At 45.5% G+C, this 20,131-nt stretch overlaps 1 protein-coding gene across 2 annotated transcripts in view; it reads left to right on the top strand.

Moving 5' to 3' along the window:
* The first annotated feature begins 5,697 nt into the window (after positions 1-5,697).
* The window catches only part of NPNT (nephronectin), a 76,770-nt gene continuing 62,336 nt past the window's right edge, over positions 5,698-20,131 (top strand). For both annotated transcript variants that reach the window (XM_087437771.1, XM_087437770.1), the window contains exons 1-2: positions 5,698-5,847; positions 7,989-8,089. In XM_087437771.1, coding sequence (XP_087293897.1) covers positions 5,777-5,847; positions 7,989-8,089 — 172 coding nt within the window. In that variant the 5' untranslated portion in view covers positions 5,698-5,776. The remainder of the gene's footprint in view (positions 5,848-7,988; positions 8,090-20,131) is intronic.

Genomic DNA, 20,131 nt, shown 5'->3' with positions numbered 1-20,131 from the left:
CTAAGATACAATTTTTAAAAGGCTGAAATGTAGCAGACTAAACATAACTCTATTTTGTAACTCCTGAAAATGGTTTCTCCTTTCTTGGTCAGCCATTCCTGCCTATTTCAATTCTTCCCGTGATATTAATTAAAATAGAACCAAAAGCCCATCAAATAAAGTCTTCTATTGTCCCTGCAGAATCATCTGAAGATGCATGAGGAACGCTGGCAGAAGTAGTTGTGCTGCAGCTCGGGGGGTTCTCGCGTGTGCCATACGAGACCAAGAGATCAGCGCCTTCAGTTTGTCAAGAGAAAACCGGCATAAAATTTTGAAGTCAATCTTTTAAGTTGGTAATTTTTTTATTATATTTTTAACTTTTTCATATAGGAATGTGTTTATATATTTAAATTACCAACTTTTGTAACTATCTTACTTAATATTCTTATTTTTTCAATAAATTTTTAAATGACTATTTGCCTATTTTAGTTACATAATCATATCTTAACAAGAACTTTGCCTCTTGCTTTCAAAAATTCATTTTTTCTTGTTTAATCCCATCAAATAGTATTTCTGGAATATTATAAAATAAAAGTAGTGATATGGGCATCCTCATCTCGTTTCTGACATTAATAAGAATTCTCCCAGTATTCACATTACACATTATTCTGGTTTTTAGTTTGAGGTTATATATATATCTTCCTATCTTATCAATAGGCTTTTTAAAAAAATCAGCAATCAATAGTGCTGATCACAGAGTCTGCAGCACCCTCAGGTTTTCTTGGGTTTTAAACATTCAGAATATTTAGGCTCACAAGACTACCACGGTCACGTCTGACACCTATTTCCTCAGAAGGACATAGAAGAGGGACCTCGGTAACATCAAGGGTTCCTCTTCAATGCAACCCCTCACACAGCAGAACAGGATGAGAAACACTTTCAAGAGGTGTGAGACTGCCTCTTAACAGCCTCATGCCCCTCTGGAGCCAATATCCCTTGTGACAACCCCATAGGCATAGTGTCCAAGGTCTCTGCAAGGGACATGCCCAGTTATAAGAGTCACTGAACTCGGGTTGGTCGAGTGCTATGGTTTTCTATCAGGCATATTTGGTTCTCCCTCTCTAAATGCATTTTACCAATCAGGGGTCCATTTTTACCAGCAACATAGCAACATAGTTCACAAACCACCTTATCAGGTTGCCAGGGGAACAGAGCGAGAAAGTTAACATAAGGTCAAATTCTCATGCAGAAGGGGAAAGGATTTTGTTAACCCTTTGCCCACATGGAGGTTTTCTGTTTACTTGATTGTAATGGATTCTTTTAATACCTTCCTGATTATCCTTGCTAATCATTTATTAGAGTTTTTGCATTGATATTTGTGTCTGAGATGAGCTGTGTATATGTGTGTACGTTTGTGCGCATATGAGAATGCCATTTTTTCAGGTTTAGATATCAATGACTTCTTAGAAATAATTTATAAGCATTCTTTTTTTTTGTATTTTAGAAGAGTTTAAATAGTATTGGAATTACGTATTCTTAGAAGGGATGATATGCTCTGATGGCAGGATAACTCTAGCTGCTGTGTGCAGGCGGAAAGTTCGTGACACTATGCTCTTCTGTAAAATCATTACCTACGACCACTTGGAAGGCACAACATATACCCGAATAAAGGGAATATTGTTGAAAAGTAAAAATATTAGGGTTTTTTGCTGCTCCTCTTTGCTTTCACAAGGTCTTAAGAAAGAGATGGGCTCAGGCAAGAACTGATTGTTTTGTAAGCAGAAATGGAAGGAAATGAGAATGTCCAGAAACTTCAGGCTTCCCAGGGTTGAAAAAGACAACTGCTTTTATGCCCCAAACATTAATATAAACAAAGGGATCCAAGCCTTGTGGCAAAGATCAGAGTAAGGGAGTTGCCGTCCCCAACACCCTGTTATTCCAGCTAGCCTCAAGGTGGCCTCCATTAGGATGAAAGAAGAAGGTATGAACTCAAGGAAGCAAAGAAATAAAGCAGGCTTAAGAACTAGGACTAGCAGAGACTTTGCTTATGGTTATCTGCACAAGGAACTGACTGGAAGCAATTAGATCAGATCCTATTAGGGTTTTAAGGAAATTAGAGCCACAGAAAGCATGAGTCTGGCCTGAAAATATGCTGTCTCTGTTAGCTCCTTAAAGCTACACTCAGGCCTTCCAATCTGTACCAGTAGAAAAAGAACTGTCCACGATGGCCAGCCCCAAGGAAGGCATATGCTCTGGCAGTCACGTCGATGTGGCTCTGGAAGATGAACGGACGAGGCAGGAGAACAGGTGTGACCCGACTGTCTGACCAAGGCACCTCCTCCACTGCCTGGGCTGAGAACCTCCCTTCTCCTAGCTGAGCTGAGAGGCAGAGTTGCTGTGAACAAGCAGCTGTGTGCTCCGCATCCTTCTCTTTTCTTAATAGGAGTTTTTAAAGCAGTAATCCTGTCCCGTGCCACCACTGCGTACGGGATGGGGGAGCAAGAGCTTGCTTAACGGTTTGCATGACGCCAACTATGAGAACTTGATAGAGAAAACACATGTTCTCTCCCTCTGTCTGTACACCACCTCCCTAGAGGTGACCAGATCACTCCTAAAATCACACCACTGGGCCGGCCCTGTGGCTTGGTGGTTAAGTGCGCGCGCTGCAATGCTGGTGGCCCGGGTTCGGATCCCGGGTGCGCATCAAGGCACCACTTCTCCGTCCATCCTGAGGCCGAGTCCCACATACAGCAACTAGAAGGATGTGCAGCTATGACATACAACTATCTACTGGGGCTTTGGGGGGAAAAAATTAAATAAATAAAATCTTTAAAATCACACCACCTGTTTCCATCACCTCATCCCTCCTGTCCCCTCTCTTCACGGCACTGGTGGTCTTGCTCCATCACTGCAAAGTAAACTCCTTCAGGGCGCAACTTTCTCTTGCTCCCAACTGAAGTCCTAGCACCTAGAAATGGCCAATACATTGTGTGCTCTCAATAAATATTTGTTGAAAGAAAAAAAAGACTTAAATAATTAAGAGCTTCTAATTTCTGAGTGTTTGAAGTTGAGTTTGTTTTGTTCTATTCTGTGGTTTATCTGTATCACATTGTGATCAATGACAGATAATTATCTGTGGGGAGAAAATCGGGATTGCTACTTGCAAGGTGGTATTACCTGGCATGAAACCTAACCAAAATGTTGTCCTGCTGCAAAGTACAGACATTGCTACAAGCTAGCTGTTTTGATCTGGTTCTTTCTTGTTTGTTTTTAAGACTGGGAGAGTGAAATGGCACCCCCATGGGAACTCCATCTCTTTTTTGGAATGATCACTGGTGGTCATAACTGCAGCAAACTAACCAAGTAGACCTTGGAATTCCTTAGAGTCTCCTCATTCCATGATGCAGCAAAGACTGATATAATTAGCTACAGTTTACTCAAGGGAGAAGCTCAAGTTCACCAGGCAGAATTCAATCCAGTCCAGTCGGATCTATTTAATATTTGCTGAATTCAAGCCTTGGGCCCGGCCTTGTGCTGGGCCCAGGGATATAGTGACAACTGCCCTTGCCCTCCTTCAGTTAGATTAATGTCTCTCGGGAGCCCAGAGGGGTAGAGAAGCAATGCCAGCACAATGCATTAAGAGCTACTCTTGGGGGGGCACAGGGTTACAGAAGCACATACCACAGGAGTGTCCTTCAAACAGGCTTCCTGGGTAAGTGTCAGCCGAGCTTGGACTCAAGGGTAAGTGGGGAGAGTCCAGATGGAGCAGGGAGACGAAGGACAGTTTTCTAGGCCAAAGAAAAGTTACGGGAAGAAAACAAAAGAGGCATGCAGATGGGGCATTACAGTCTGCTCCACATGTTCACCCTGTTTTCCCCCACCTCCCATCCCCCTTTCCTTCCATCTCCAGTTGCAGCCTGTGGGTCAGGCCGTTTCTCCCTAAACATCCATTGCTCTGGTGCAGCTTCTTTGCACATCCAAGCCAGGAACCAGCCAAACAAAGAAAACGGCTAAGGAGTAGCCACTGGAACTGAGCCTACATTACACTTACAAAAATTTGATTTCTGCAGAAAAAATATTTTGACTCCTACATTTTTGGACTTCATTAGAAAGATCTGAAATGGATGACACCAAGCTGTTTGCCTAAAATAATGTCCCAAGCCTGAATTGGCATGGATATTTCCTGAGATTAAAATAGAAACTTGTTTTGCTAACAGAAAACAACTCGGAAATCAAAGAGTCATTTAAGTTGAAACCATTATTTTTCCTATTCTTGCAGAAAATTCCTGTTTTTATACACACTAAGAGATCGGGATAGGAAGGTCACTCTGCCACAGAACTTTCCACTAAAAGTGTGAAGTTGAGAAACCTCAAAATGAAAATAAAGATGGGGGAAAAACTTTGTAATGTAACAAACTCATCCAATAAACATTTCTGAGCACCTAGTCGGTGTAGGCACCGTTCTAGGCACTAAACAAAGACCTCATTCTTGTAGGGTCTGCATTCCAGCAGAAAGAAGACATACAAACAATGAATGAGCAGGTTACACAGGAAACTGGACGATGAGTGGTGTGGAGAACAGGCAGGGGGCGTGAGGGGGTGCAGTGTTACAGAGGGTGGTCATGGGTGGTCTCCTCCGAGCGGTGACATTTGAGAGGAGACTGAAGGAAGTGAGAACGCAGATACCCAGGTTCAGGCAGCGGTAACACGCAGGCAGGCTCTAAGGCGGGGACACGCCTGAAACGCCCGAGAAAGGCGAGGCCACGGATTAGGGGAAGAGAGGGGTAGGAGGCGAGGCCTGAGAGGATGGAGATGGCAGCTCACTGCCCTGGAGTCATGCGGGGAGGCTTTGGGAAGAGGGTGACGCGACTGGACCGACGTCTTAACGTGCATTTTAGGATAATCACTGCGTGTTTCCACTTGAACACAGTCCTTGCGTACAGTACTTTTCACTCTGCAACCACAGAGCGATGATCGTCTCAAGCGGCTTCTGAAGGCTCCCCGCAGGATCCGGACGGCAGGGCTCTCGGCGGGACCAGCCCCCTCCCCGCGGGCACGCGCCCGGCCGGGCGGCAGAGACGGAGGCAGCCTGCACGCTCCTGCAGACCTCGACCCGAGAGCCCAACATTTCTTTTGGTTGGGTACAAAACACAACGTCCGCCCCTGCCAACTCTGCGGAGAAGCCGACTCCGGGGTTCGCCTTCGCTAAACCGTCCACGTCGCGCTGTGGTTTCACCGATGCAGACGCTGCGCGGCTCCGGCCCGTGAGCCTTGCGCCGGGGAAGGCGCGCCCGCCCCGGGCGCCACCTGCCCGGGCGGCCCCCACCTGTCCCGGCGGACCCCGCGGAGCGCGCGCCCCCGCCCCGGCCCCTCTCCTCCCGGCTCCCCTTCCTGCGAGCGCCCGCTGCCCTCCGCCGGGGGCCTCGCCGCTCTCCTCCTGCCCGGCGCTCGCCCCGCTTGGCCGCCTTCCCGCAGCGCCCCACCCCGGGCCCGCGCCTCACCCCGCGCCCGGGCCGGAGGGCGGGGAGTTAAGCACCCCGCGCCCCGCCCCGCCTCTCCCCGCCACTCCCCTCCGCGCCCCTCCCCTCCCCGCGGCGGCGCGGCTCCCCCTGCAGCGCCTCCCCTCGCCGGGAGGGACCGGAGGGGCTCCGGGCGCCGCGCCGCAGACCCGCTCCCGCTGCCCTGCGCTCCGCCCGCCCGCCGTGGCCGCGGGGTCCGGCGCCCCAGTCCCGGAGCCGAGCGGGCGAGCGCCCCGCACCGCCCTGCCCCGCGCGGAGGCGCCGCCGGACGCGCCCGCATGGACCTGCTCGTGGCGCTGCTGCTCGCGGCCGCGCTCTACCTGCCGGCGGCCGCCGACTTCGACGCGCGGTGAGTGAGCCCGGCGCCCTGCCGCCCTCCGCGCGCCCGCGCGCCCTCCTGGGCCTGCCCGGCGGCGCGGCCCATGGCGTCTCTCCGTCCGGCCCCGGCGGGGGAGCCGGGCCGGGCACGGTAGGGGGGAGCCCGGCGTCTGGGCCGCCGACGCGGGGTGACGCACGGGACCCCGGGCTGGGGAGCTCTCGCCCGGGGTTTGGACAGCTCTTCGTGGGACACTTCCCGGGGCGGGCTGGACCCGGCTCGGAGCTGCGGGCCGCTCGCACGGAGGAGGGAAGCCACCCGGCTTCCAGGGACCTGTCCGCCTCCCCACCTGGTGTTCTCCAGGGAGGGGGACTCAAAATAAGCACCGAGAGGAGGGAACGCTAGGCGTGAGTGTGTGAGTGAGTGTGCACGTGCACGCACAGCGCCCGGGACCTGGGGCGAGCCGCCCGCTGCGTGCTCCGACAGGTTCCAGCGCCCGGCTCCGTCTCCGCTGTCACTCAGCCGGCCCTCCGCCGCCGGATCCGCCGGGCGAGTGTGTGTGTGTGTGTGTGTGTGTGTGTGTGTGTGTGTGTGTATGTGTGTGTGTGTGTGTGTGTGTGTGTGTGCGCGCGCGCGTGTGTCGGTCGGCGAGTGTGTGTGTGTGTGTGTGTGTGTGTGTGTGTGTGTGTGTGTGTGTGTGTGTGTGCGCGCGCGCGTGTGTCGGTCGGGAGGGCGCGCTGGGTCACCCCACCTCCGCGCAGTCACAGACCAGACTGGCCTCGGGCGCCGATCCCGGCCGCTCGCGCAGAAACCCGGGGGGAGCAGCCAGGAGAGATTTCAGCCCGGGTCACACCGCCTTCCAGCCCCCTCTCAGCGCCCCCAGCCCCACTCCAACCAAACCCTCACCCACGGCCCCCGCACCCCACTCCCCACCCCACCCCCGCCCCCGGCGCCCCGCCCGCCGAGCGTCTCCGCGCGCAGCCCTGAGGAGCGCGCACCTGGTTGACCTGCGGTCTTGGGAAGAATCGGCCCCACGATTGATCGGCTTTCTTGTGCCTGGAGGGGAACCGAGGGAACCAGCGGGGCGCCAAGGAGAAGTTACCAGCTGGTGGAGGAAATAGAAAGTTGGGGATTATTTTGTACTTTAGACTTGCGGGCAAAGGGGGGAGAGAAAAGGAGTTGAAAAGATTAGGAGAGTTTAAGAAAACGTGGCTGCGGCCAGAGGCTATTTTATTTTATTAAAGCAAGTTTGGGCCCACATTCGGTATGTCGTGCATTTCTTGCACACACATTTGCAACAAGAAATACCTCACATGATTATGCATAAGATTTTAAAGTAGTTTTAAAAAGATGTGTAAAGCAGCCAATTAAAATATTGATCCTCTGGGGGAAAACAAGGAAACGATTTACCAGGTAAGGTGTCAGAGAGGAATCTGGTGGATAAATCGGTATCCTGAAATTGATTCCTCTCTCCAGTACTTATTTACATTAGAGAGGACGATAACCTGAGTTGTTGATGCGGGAAGGGTTCAAACCACGAGGACACAACATGCTAGCTGCGCTTTAAACTCTCCTTGTTTTCATTTCGACTTCTTTTTCTAGTACATTTTTTTTCTGGGAACTTTTTCCCCCCGCAGAGTCTTATCTCCAAGAGTTCTGTTTCATTTGATTTTGAGGAATGTCTCTCTTCCTGCCCCTTCCCACATCTACCCTTTATATAAGGCAGAATTTTTTTCTTTCTGCTTGGACATGTTTTTTATTTAATACTTTTCAATTCGCTACGAATCCGCCAAAACGGGCTTTCCCCTCAGTAACAGGTGTGGGTCTTTGAGGACTGTTTTATTTCAGGCTCCAGAAACCACCCCGTGAGTGGCAGCCTTGAGAATTCTTGGCTTTAGCTGGTGCTGTTTCCATTTAAGAAAGGATCCCGCCTCCCTCCTTTCTTCCCTACTCCTGTGTGTGGGGTGTGTGTTTAACTGTCTGAAATTTGAAATTATATCACAGCACAACTATTTCCCCAAAGGTGTTTTATCCTTAAATTTCTGCAGGCATGAAGGAGTTCATAGAAAATTGTTGGGTCTGATTTAAATTTTGTTTCTAAAATAGTAACAAAGAGGAAATTACTTTTAATTTCAAAAGTGTCTTTCTTTCTTTTGCATCATTTTGTTTGGTAGGTGGCCCAGGCAGATAGTGTCCTCGGTTGGCCTGTGTCGTTATGGTGGGAGGATCGACTGCTGCTGGGGCTGGGCCCGCCGGTCCTGGGGACAGTGTCAGCGTGAGTATCCTCTCTGGGGCTCCCACCAGCACTCACGGCTCCCTCGCACACCAGAGGGCCCATTACTGAGCAAGGCCTGGGGGTTTGCAGCCCCCGACTCCTTATTCTGCCCCTTTCCCCCCTGAGCCGCCTGCAGGAAGGTGCCACTGTGGATATTCACAGAGAGCCACCTAGGATGCTCATTTTAGCTTCTGTCCCCAATGTCTCCAGCTCCTGTTTTCTCATCAGGCTCACTCATCCAGGCTCTGACATGGGGGTAAGATAATGAGTCTAGACTGTATTTACACTAATAAACTCTGAACCTTAAAGCACTTATAAAAACCTTACCTTACCTGTTGTGTAAAGTGGCCTATTTGTAAATCTTTATTTGAAGTGAGAGTGTATTGACTGTGTTCTAAATGGACCACCCAGGATAATCAAAGAACACCTCTGAAAAAACATCATTTTTAAGTTCTAAGTTCTATCAACAACATTGTAATAAGAACACTGACTTTTACCTTTTCCACGATCACCAATGGATGTTTTAATGGTAGAAATCAGGGCCATACCACAGAAGTTTGTTCCCAGCATTTTATCTGGATCTCAAAATTTTATCCCACTCCCCCTAGAAAAAAAATCCACAACTGATTAAGTAAATTTCTGGGGCATCTTTTTTTTTTTTTTTTAAGATTTTATTTATTCATTTTTTCCCCCCAAAGCCCCAGTAGATAGTTGTATGTCATAGGTTCACATCCTTCTAGTTGCTGCACGTGGGACTCGGCCTCGCGTTGGACGGAGAAGTGGCGCCTTGGGGCATGCCCGGGATCCGAACCCGGGCCGCCAGCATCAGAGCGCGCTCACTTAACCGCTAAGCCACGGAGCCGGCCCTGGGGCATCTTTAGAGTGCTCAGTTGGCATGTCTGGTGAGATGACGGGAATTAAGTTGGTTCTGTAGATCCCAGTGTTTCATTGCTAGTGAGAAAGGGTCCTTCGGGACTGGGGGAGGGCAGCTAAGAAGGGAGGAGCCTGCCTTGTGAGGAGTCAAGGACATATAAGTTCAGAAAAGTTAGGAGCCCCTCTGCTGGTTTAGTCTTTGAGAATCCAGGTGATGTCTGTCCTGACATTTGTGAAGAAGGGAGAGGGACGGTGACAGGCTGACTCTGTAGTCATATGTCACGCTGATGTCTCTGGTCAGGGATGGAAAGTAAGGAGGACTAATGTTCGTCTACCTGCTGCCTGCAAGCCACCAGTCCAGGCTCTTTGCACAGGTGGGCCATTGCATCCTGCTATAAAGGGTGATGATGGCAACTCCAGTTGCCAGCAAACGGAAGAGCTAGGCAAAGCTGCTGTGCCCCTACTGGTTAGTCTACTCAACGTTGTTGTTAAGGGAAGACGATCAAAAAGAAGAATGGGACCTGGTAGAATATAGTCTTCTGCCAGTTACACACAGCATCAGAGTATTTGCAGAGTGGGAGGCCACAGGTGTGCACTCTGACGATCGATCAGACTTATCATAATCGGGGTGAAGAGAGGACCCTTCTCCTGGCCCAACACACACGCCTTTTCCAAGTAGAACAGGAGTCATTCTTTGCAGGAATGGAGATGGTTTCCTCCTTCTTTGCTGCCTTACTTTGCAGGACACTCCCAAAGTAAATGCTGAGGTACTCTGAGTGTGCACAGTGCCCAGCCCCAGCCGGGACCCAGCTGCCCTGGCAGAGCGCCCTGCGTATGGCAGAGCGCCTTCCCTGCGGGCAGAGTGCCAAGCGGTCGGCAGAGGCGTCGGAGTAGATGTGTGCTCTGCCAGATGTGCTAAAAGAATTCCAAGGAGAAAACTCCTCTGTCTCCCTCTGTCTCTTAGAGGTTCATCAGCTGTGGAATTCCCCAGAAAGAACCTCTAGGAGCTGTGCTGTGTCCCTTTACCATGTAGTTAAATTTTCTCTGGTATACGCCAGTTTGGCGATTCTGAATTTGCATGAGTGTAAAGACTCTTCAGTGTTGTGGTGTTTCAAAATTCAAACATCCAAGCGATTTCCTAGCATTTCACTTTCTGCACGGTAGCTTTCCCAGCAGATCCAGGACACTATTTTTTTGTTTTCTATACCTGCATTTCATTTCCAAAAGATTGCAAAGGGGTCAAATATAGTATTTGATGGTATTTATCTTTTCCTTCTTGTTATTCCTCAAGAATCTGAGGAAACTGTAACATGGCATGAGTTAATTATTGAAATGGTAATGTTATAAAAATATGTAAGATGATCCTGCACAAATCGCAGTTTATCTTAACTTAGATTTGGTGAAAGTCTGAGAGGCAGCATGGCAGAGGGGAGCATGGACTCTAAAGCTGGACTGCCTGGTGCAGATTAGTTCCCCCTCTTAGCTGTGTGACCTTGAGCGAGTCATTCAGTGTCTCTGTGCTTTATATTCCTCATCTCTGAAATGGATCTAAGATAGTACAATACCTCAGAGGACCATAACGAAGTCTAAATAAGTTATGATTTGTAAAGCCCTTAAAACTATTCCTGGCATAGAGTAAATACTACATATGTGTTTGGTGAAATTAAAGAAATGCAAGGGACAGTGCTGTGGAGCGGGGCGTACCTGCTATCAGGTTCTTCCTTCTTTAGGCATGACAGATGTATTTTTGCATTTATAGTGCCAAAATAAAAAGTGGTTCCAAGGTTCTCTGTGTTGCAATAAAGTAAAATGCCTTTAAATTAAAAAGAGCCAGATGGATCTTTACCTTTAATCTTGTAGATGGCAAAGTTGTAAAAATGAGTTCACAGATGGATGTTTCCTTGTGCATGTTTTATTTTTCCAGGATCTCAGATGGTCCAAAGGTCCCTCGTCAGTCAAGGGAGCCCCCGTCTTTGTTTTGCCACAAGCAGGTGGAGGAATGTGGGGCGAGAGGTCAGCTCAAAGTGGGAAGAACTGCACCAAAAAGAGGCTTGCTGGGGACAAATGGAAAATCCTGATTAGTGTTCAAGAGACCTTTTGTGACATTAAAGCCTTTGTCGCTATATTCATCCAAGGGAAATGCCTTGCTGTTCTTTAACAGTGGCATCTGGTAATGGATTACCTATAAAAATTCTAAAGAGCTTCTGGGAAATTGAACGTGGAAAATGTTTTTGCCTTCCGGACCCTTTGATAATCTCAGGGTTCTTTCCCACGAGGAACCTTCTCCCTGGTTCTCGTTTTTCTGAATGATTCAGTTTGGAATTTTCCTTCAAGTCAGCACAGCAGACGATGAGGAAACTGTCTCACCTATAGACGGCACCTCCCAGTTTACCCCTTAGATGTGTGTGTAAGTTGGGGGGCTGGAGCCTTGTTATTTATCAGATCTCACGCCCTCGTGCAGTGACCCTTTGGTGTTTATTCCATTTGGTTGAGCATATGTGAGATGTTTTGACTCAGTATTCATAGGAGTCAAATATATGTATTTACAGAAAACATGCTGCCTTTTATTTTCACTTGCTACCCCCTTTTCATGGACTTGTTTGCAGAGAGGCCAGCAAGCATTGCAGGGGCTCAGCCTCCACTCCTGGCTCGCTGTGTCTGGCTACAAAGCCACATTCAGCCACACTCCCATCCTTTCCTCTGGGCCCGAGGAAGGAAGGATGGGAGGTGCTCCCCAACAGGCGGAGGAGGGGTCCTCCTGCTTCTGTGGCAGCGTTCCATCCCAGCTCTCCATCCGGTGGCTGGGGCAGCAGCACCTGTCCCAGAACCAGGCAGGTTGTGCTTTCCCAGCTCTTGTGTTCGTCAGACCCTTGCCTTCCCTTATCCTTTGATTCTTTGTTTTGTGTTCTTGACTCATCCACAGATCTCTACATACTGGAATTCAAAATTTGATGCTCTCATTGTCTTGGGCTTTACCTTTATTGACTATTGATGTGGCTCTTTGTTGTAAAGGAAAATTTTCTTAATATGTTCATAACACACTGATGGTGACATATTTACAGCACACGGCCCCTTAATCACTCAGACTGTCACAAAATATTTGTTTCTTGCTCTGTAATTATTCTTTTTTTATTGTTTGTTTTGTTTTTTTGAGGAAGATTGGCCCTGAGCTAACATCTGTAGCCAATCTTCTTCTTTTTCTTTTTTCTCCCCAAAGCCCCAGTACATAGTTGTATATCCTAGTTGTAGGTCCTTCTAGTTCTTCTGTGTGGGATGCTGCCTCAGCATGGCTTGATGAGTGGTGACTAGGTCCACACCCAGGATCCAAACTGGCAAATCCTGGGCCGCTAAACCAGAGCATTCAAACTTAACCGCTGTGCCACCGGGTCGGCCCCTCTGTAATTATTCTGTTCCTTAACTTTTCCATCATATTAATGGCACACTTCACTTTAACTATTTTCACAACTTCTCTACTCCTACCAAGTGGAGAGCACTGTCACAAGGATTTCTCAGGAATTGTATATTTTATTTCAAAAAGCTCTGCATGCTCTGGAAACAATTCTTAATGAAAGCGCAGACCGTTTGGGACCCTGAGTCAAGCTGTGGCGTCTGTACCCGAGTAGCTGTTGAACGTTTCTCAGCTGCAGTTTCCTTATTTTCCTAGTGGGTGTCTAAGGTGCATTACACTCTAAACCCCATCTTAGTATGGCAGAGAATATATATACAGGGTCTAGGCACTGTGTTTCTGTGGGCTGGTCTTTCTGTTGCTTGGAGATTTGGCTGAAGATGTGGCTGGGATGGTAGCGTTTCTGTTGAGAGCACTTTGTCGAGGTGTGAAGAGAAACTCAGAGTACTACCAGCTCCAGGTTTCCACAGAGCTCTTCAGTTTCCGAGTTCTTTGTCAGTGAGCATTTTGTGGTTTCTGAAGGAAATTGTGTGAATTAGGATGGTTTTGTACCATTTTTCCTTACGGCCAGGCAAAACGCAGATGTTTTGTTATGTTTCTCTGGAGATTGTAGAAAGAGGTGACTCCTACCCCCGAGTTTGACTTGGCTTCATTGGCTCTCAACCCGTTCCTCCCACTTCCCTGAAGTTAGGAGGGGCTACAGCTGTACACTTGCCATGTGAAGGGGAAATGCTGGATTCTTATCAGCGTTAAATAGACGTCTAGGTTAGTGTTACATAGGGACCGAGAAAGTCATTCATTCTGAAGCTACTTCAGAGTTGTCAAATAATTTTAGTTGGATAGTATAGATTACTGGCTTATGGTTGTGGACCACCAGAAAGAATGATGAGCACATTGTTACCTTGTTGAGTTAGTTCTTTCCGTTTTTCAAATGAAGAGGTTATTAGTTTAAGCAGAGAATTTTGATTTCGTAAATGAAACATTTAAATTTCATATTTCATTCCTTACTTGTTCAGAAACTCGGCCTTGTAAATGGAACATTGTTTATTAATTTTTGCTCTCTATGCTCGTCATTGGTTTCCTGTCCCTAGTCACAAAATTGTATGGATTACACCTGTTTTTGATTATTGAGAGGTTCTTAAGAGTAAATAAGAAATATTGGAATCGGCTTTGAAGGCTACACGTAGTGTTCCCCTACAAAGAGATAATTCCCGGTGAACGCCTTTCCCTTGTGGTCAACAACCACATTGCCCTCCGCGGAGCAGGGCTTAGCGCTGTGTAGATAAGGCTTTCTTGGACACCCGCACAGCCCTATGCTCCGAGAGTAGCTGGGAGTCCCAGGGCGGGCTGTGCTGCCCGGAGCCCTGTGGAAGGATCCAGCAGGTCCTGGGGCCAGCGACATGGAGCTGAGGCCCTTCACTGTCATAATGGTTAGTAGCTTCCTGCTCTGATTTTTGGGGTGAGAATGCAGACCCTGCTTCTTTTTTTGAGGAGGAAATGAATAAGAGCAAAGCAGTGGACAATCTCATAACTGCTTTCAGCATTAAACCTGAATCTCCAAATCCTTAAGAAGTGAAGTTTTTCATTAAGATTATTCAACCACCACTTTCCGGGAAAAGGTTATTTAAGAACACCACGTACTTTGGGCAACTTCAAGTGGTCTTGGAATGCAGATTCCAGACTAAAATCAGTGTTGAAGAAGTTTGACCTTTTCAAGCAGGCAGTTTTTGAGTACATCGTCTTGAAAGTTAATTTTCACAGAGATGACCTGGTTCCTTCATTCTTTTCCCTCATTAGAATAGATCCTTATGTAGTACTGTTAAGATCTGCTAATTTCCTAAGATCCTCTCATAAAGTTAATCTGGGCAGGTCTTAACCTTTATGGATTAGATATTTCAGTACTTCTCAAGCTGGGATACCAGGCCAAGTGAAGGGAAGCACTGTAGTCCCTGCAAATTCAGCTCCTAGGTCTGCCCTCAAACACCTGCCACGGGACAGGCTGCAGGAAAGTGCCCCTGCGTGCCAGCACTGCGACCAAGGAGCCACTCTGGCCCCAGAAACTGCGGCACTGTGGTTGCTGCTTGGAAAGCTTCCCATGAGCTTTTAAAAGTGTAGGTGTGCTTCCCCCGCCCCTGCTATAGCAAGGCTAATGTCTCGCATTTCTGTATGGTGGTTTTGATCTCTAGAATTCATGTTATATGCTTTTTGAGTCAGTTGAGTCAACCGCGTGCTTTTAAAGTGATCATCCAATGATGCTGAGTGATTCCATGCGGCGTCCTTCAGTGCGTAATGGAAGGTGTTCATCACAGGAGAGATGAAAGGGAAGGAGAGAAGGGTTCTGATGGCCTAATCCTCATCACTCCTCCTTCCCCCACCACAACAGACACTTTTGCCCATTTCCCAGAAATTTTGTGCAGGTTTTAAAATTTTTCCCATCAGCCTTTTAATAATATTTATTTATTTTGTAAGAGAAAATGCATTTATTTCCTCAAATACCCCTCCTCAGAGCAATAAGTATTATCAGGTTTTTGTGTACCTTTCAGAAATACTTACAGGCAAATTCCTATATATCTCCTCCACCACCCCTTTAATACAAATGAAATCATACTGTGTACACTGTTCTTTATCTTGCTGCTTTTTCTTAACGGTACATCTCGGAAGGCTTTCTTTATCATCAGTACATGAAGAGCCTGCTCACTTTTTTGTGAAGTCATAGTATTCCATTGTATGGCTATATCATAATTTATTAACCAGTTTCTTATTGATGGACATTTATGTTGATTCTAATCTTTTGCTAATACAAACAGTTCTAAAATAAGCAACCTTGAACATACACTGGAAAAAGACTGTTTTGCATGTGTTATAGTATTTCTGCAAGATAACTTTTTACACGTCATCAAATGGCGTGTGCATTTGTAGTTTTGAGCAATGGGACAACGGTTTCTCACTTGGTGGTAAGTCGGTAATGGAAAGACTGGGTTGCAATGCTGACTTAAGGCAATCCTACATCCAGAATCTGATCTGTTGCTTGATCCTAGGATGCTCTGATTCCTACTCTTTCCCCAGAAATCCCTCTGACAAATCAGTGAAGGTCCCTCTGCGCCATTTTTCATCTGTTGATTCTTGGACCAGAGGCACCTGGTTGATATAGGGAGGATGGGATGAGGGTTGTCTACCTGCCAGGGTCTCTACCTGGCTTCCTGCCTATCAGCTGTCTGCTTTTTATGTATGTAAGGTCCTTTTTACTTGTAGGAAAGACTCACACATTCTTTTAGGAATTGCTTACTTCATTGACCTTTTGTTATCTTTATAGTTCAGCTATAATGTTTTATAGCTATGTATATAGTGTTTGCTGTTTTACTAGACCCATGACCTGTTAGGGAGGAGTATGTAGAATTTTGCTATCTGAATAAAGTTTTTTGGGACATAAAGATTTTCAGGAAATATTAAAACATTGATGTACCAAAATACTTTTAAAAAGTGACTTTAAAACTGTGGGAGTATATCTTTCCCATTAGTTATTCCAAACTTTATCCCAATTATATACCTAAATCATCTTATTTTTTAAAAAACAAGATATCCATGCATAAGTAAAAAAATTAAAAGATTGAGAGAGAGAGAAGACCATGATGGTAAGTCCTTCTAACATCCTTGTGTTCCTGCCACCTACTTCCAGCCCCTAACAGGCAACTGCTGTTTCCTATTATCTTTGCAGAGATTTCTAAGTATTACCAAATTTTTCTTTTTTTGTAAAATGACAGTATGAACTATTCTGTGTCTTCTTTTTTCATAGAATGGTATATGAAAGGTATAGAGTTCAGTTAAATACATTCTGGAGATCAGTCCTTATCAGTTCATGTAAACCTGACTCTTTTTTTAATGAATGTACAGTATGCCTTTTCTATGGATGTACCATAGTTAATTGAAAAATCCTCTATTTAGGCACACTTAGGTGGTTTTCAGTATTTTGTTTTTATGAAACGCGCTGCAGTGAATATCCTTGCACAGTCATCGTCACTGGTACGTGCACGTAGGCGTGGAGAACTACAGAGGCGTCCTGGTTTACACGAGTGCAGTAACTGGAGAGCTCTCATTCTGCTTTTATAAATTTTCTTAAGTAAAATATGTGACTTAAAGGAGATTAAATTGTGGATAATATTACAGAATAGACACCTTCTGTTCAGTCACTTTTTTTTTGATTCCTTAGAAGATACTTTACAAGATAAATAGAATTGATTTCTTTATTTCTGTTTGTTTATGTCCTATCTTGTTGGGGAAAAGATGTGAAGTGGCTTCCAGGAATGAATGCGATAAAGAAGGAAAAAGGAATTAACAAGGGCTAGCGGGAGAAAAAAGGATAGAACAGAAGGGAGGATGTTGGGAGGAGAGTTATTAAAATGCAGATAGGTAAGCCACAGAATACTACACACGTTTTATAATTTGGCTCTTAGCTTCTGGTGGCCGAAGGAAAAAGGGAAGCCTTATTGCTCATATAATTTCTGTTGTTTATTAGGGAAAAAGCAAACCAGTTATTTGGGGAAATCATGGCTTTTCCCACATGTAGTTCTGAAAGAAACGTGGTCCTTCACAGAGTGGAGGGGAAAGGGCGACAGCAGCACTTCTAGCGTGAAGCCAGTGGTGGTTTTGTACAGCTGTTCCACACGAGATCCTTCAACCTAAGATGAGGCTCCTACTCCAGGAGTGTGGTTCATGGAGAGCTGTTCTGTCTGCAGTGTAAGAAGAATTACATGTACTTAGCCTTCTTTTGGCTCCGCTTGATCTAGCCCAGAATATCTAGCTGTGATGGGTGAACCATATAGGGCTTAGGATGGACAAGGGTAGACAAGACAGTTTCAAGTTAGGATCTCCTATGGTGTGCTGAAGTTTGCTGTATTATTAATTAAAAGCCAGTCCATGTATTTTTTATTTCTTGGTTCATGTATTTTAAAGATTAGTCAACAGTTGATGGAGTTGGTATCCAGAGGCATTGTCAATCGAGGGCAGATAGGTGTCTTCTAGGATCCAGTATAAGGAGGTTCTGCAAAGAAGTCAGTAGGAGAATTTTTTATATCAATTTTATATGAGTTATTATTTTTGTATTCATTGAATATCAGTATATAAACTCATCACCATTTTGCTATGCACTTATTCATCTCCCTGCAGGTTATGGCTTGGGGTGAGAGGTGAGGTCGGAGAGGAACTGGAGGGTGGCAGGTGGCTGGCCAGCTGCAGAGGTGAGCCTGCTATGGGGCTTCAGATAGTCCCTGGTCATCCCAGGGCCTCCCCTTAAAGGCCTCTGTGTGCTCTAGGTGGGCAGGAGCCAGCCTGCCCCTCTGACACCTCTCCCGGCCAGGGAATGGGTGGAGGCCGGATGGCTGGTAACTGTATGCAGAGTTTTCAGGTGAATAAAGTAGTAAACCTCTTAAAAAAAAAAAAAGGCAATGTTGCTTCTGGGCATCATTTTGCCTACTTATGCTGTTACATGGGATAAGAGCCAGTGAACCCAGGAACAACAGCATCTTTGACCTGTGCTTGTTTCTCCAGCAGTCTTCTGACTGTTGTAGGTGTGCGAAGGAGCCACAGTGACCCTTGGTTGTTATCATAGTTCACCTGGGTCTCATGAGGGCTGCTTTAAGTAAGCCACTTAGGCCTGAATAGGCTCAAAAGCAGCGTCTGAGGGATGTACTCTTCCTGGCACCATCCAGACCCAAACTTAAGTCCTTTTCACTGGGGTGTGAGGAAGGGCCAAATTTCATGCACTTCTGAAGCCCCAGGGGCAATGGATCCTGAAACCCTGATGCTAATATGCCCTGGGAAAATCTCTCTCATAAAAAAAAGAAAAAGACGACTCAAAGTGTGTCTTGAGAGGGCACAATTCAGGAAGCGCCCCATTTCCTTGGGGGAAGCGGAGAGAGGGGCTTTGAAAGCCTTTCCTCCTGGTCAACACCAACCTGTCTGCGTTGTCACCCTCTCTCAACCTGGAGGGGACCTGAGGAGTTTACATTGCTGGGGCCAAGATCTTCCATTTCTCCACAGGAAAAAATAAATGATCAGTTCTCAAAGATAATAAAACAGCCAAGAAAATTTGGCTTGAAAACATTTCACAGTTCTGTCAACCGCTGACTAGAACCTTGGAAGAACGCTAGTAGCCTAGACCTCACGTGCCTGACAGCGCATCCCCGTGGCAAATCAGTTGCAAAATGTACACCTAGTTACTAAAAAAATGGTATGTTACAAGGTATAGAATTAGGTAATATCAAATATAAAGAAATTTTCCATTTTAATGCACTAAACCTTTTTTTTAAATTTTCTGATTTCATCACTTAATTACTACTCGTGCATAATTAAAGAGATAATTATGGTCATAATAGAATTCCTAATAAAGCCAGCATAAAGGATACATTACAGCCTAGATATGATAAAGTATTATTATGTGTTATTATGTGTGGTAAAATAGTGATGAATATCTATGTGTCCATTCCATGTTCTTTCATAGATTCGCTCAAGAAGTTTAGTTTTAACTTAGCCTGATGAAACACTAAGTCAACTTGTTATTCTTCACTCTAATGGAAAGAAAAAGATATGAAGAATCAAATTTGGTTTCTTAGCTTTAGTATTTCATTTTGGAGAAGAAACAGTTTTTTCCTAATTTTATTTAATTAGAAGCCCTTATTTTCTGCTGTACATTCACTAGAGGCTGGAGACAGCCTTGGTAGGTCCTAGATACAGAGGAGAGCCAAGCTGAGACTAAGGATCTGCGGTAGGTGACTGACATGTGGATGATCTAGAGGCAGCTAAATTTTAACTGAGCGCTTTACTTGGGCAATATCTCTTTAACCGTTCTGTAGATTAATGATATCAATTCTCCAGAATGAACATTTTCCTACTATAACATTATCATATCACGAAGTTAGGGTTGCCTTTTGTAGATATTATTGACTTACTCTGAAATTTTAGGAAATATGTCCTGACAGTTTAAATTTATGCTAATATACCCAAAGGAAGAAACAATTGGAAATTTTTGGATTTATTCTTACTTTGCCAAAAACAATGTTAGTTTTCAAAAATCTTTGGCCTTATTTTCATAAATCAGAGTTCTCAAACTCAGCTTCTGTGAAAGATCCCTAAATGGTCAAAGGTGTGTGTTGCTAAATTTATGGAAACTAACTCCATAGACTTTCCAAATATAAGCTTCCTGGCACCCATAATATTTTTCTAAAGCCTTTGGTGCTTCCTATTTTATTTCAGTGTTAAAATTTTGTAGGTACTTGGTAATTATCTGCCAAATATTTGCATGCCAACAAATAGCAAAGCCACTGGTCATTAAAGAAAAACAAATTTCAACTCATGCTTAGTTGTAGTTTTTTAATGTACACAAGTGTTTGGAGTTGATTTTCTATTGGATATATTTACTATGGTAATAGTTTCTACTGGATAAATTATCCCAAGTTCCTATGATTACATGAATATTTCACAGTGCTTCACAAAGATAATGGTGGTTTCAAGGTCCTTTGTCCCTTAGATTGAGTTTTAAAATCATTGATGAATGAAAAGATTTGTGGTATCTTGGTGCCTGTGGTGAAGGATGAAGACATTCCCATGTATGGTTTTGTGTCCTAACTAAGGCAGAATTGTTTTTTGAAACAATTAAATTTGGGGAAGAAAATATAAAAGTATGAAGAAATAATTTATAGATTTGCTAAATGTTCTGTTCTCTAATCTTGTATTGAGGTCTGATGGATTCTGTAGCTTTAATACTTATA

This window comes from Ceratotherium simum, chromosome 12 (genome assembly GCF_057802395.1).
Source record: "Ceratotherium simum simum isolate JZ-2026a chromosome 12, ASM5780239v1, whole genome shotgun sequence".
Classification (NCBI taxonomy): Eukaryota; Metazoa; Chordata; class Mammalia; order Perissodactyla; family Rhinocerotidae; genus Ceratotherium; species Ceratotherium simum.
The sequence above is the reverse complement of the archived record's forward strand: the minus strand, read 5'-3'. Positions and strand labels throughout refer to the sequence as shown.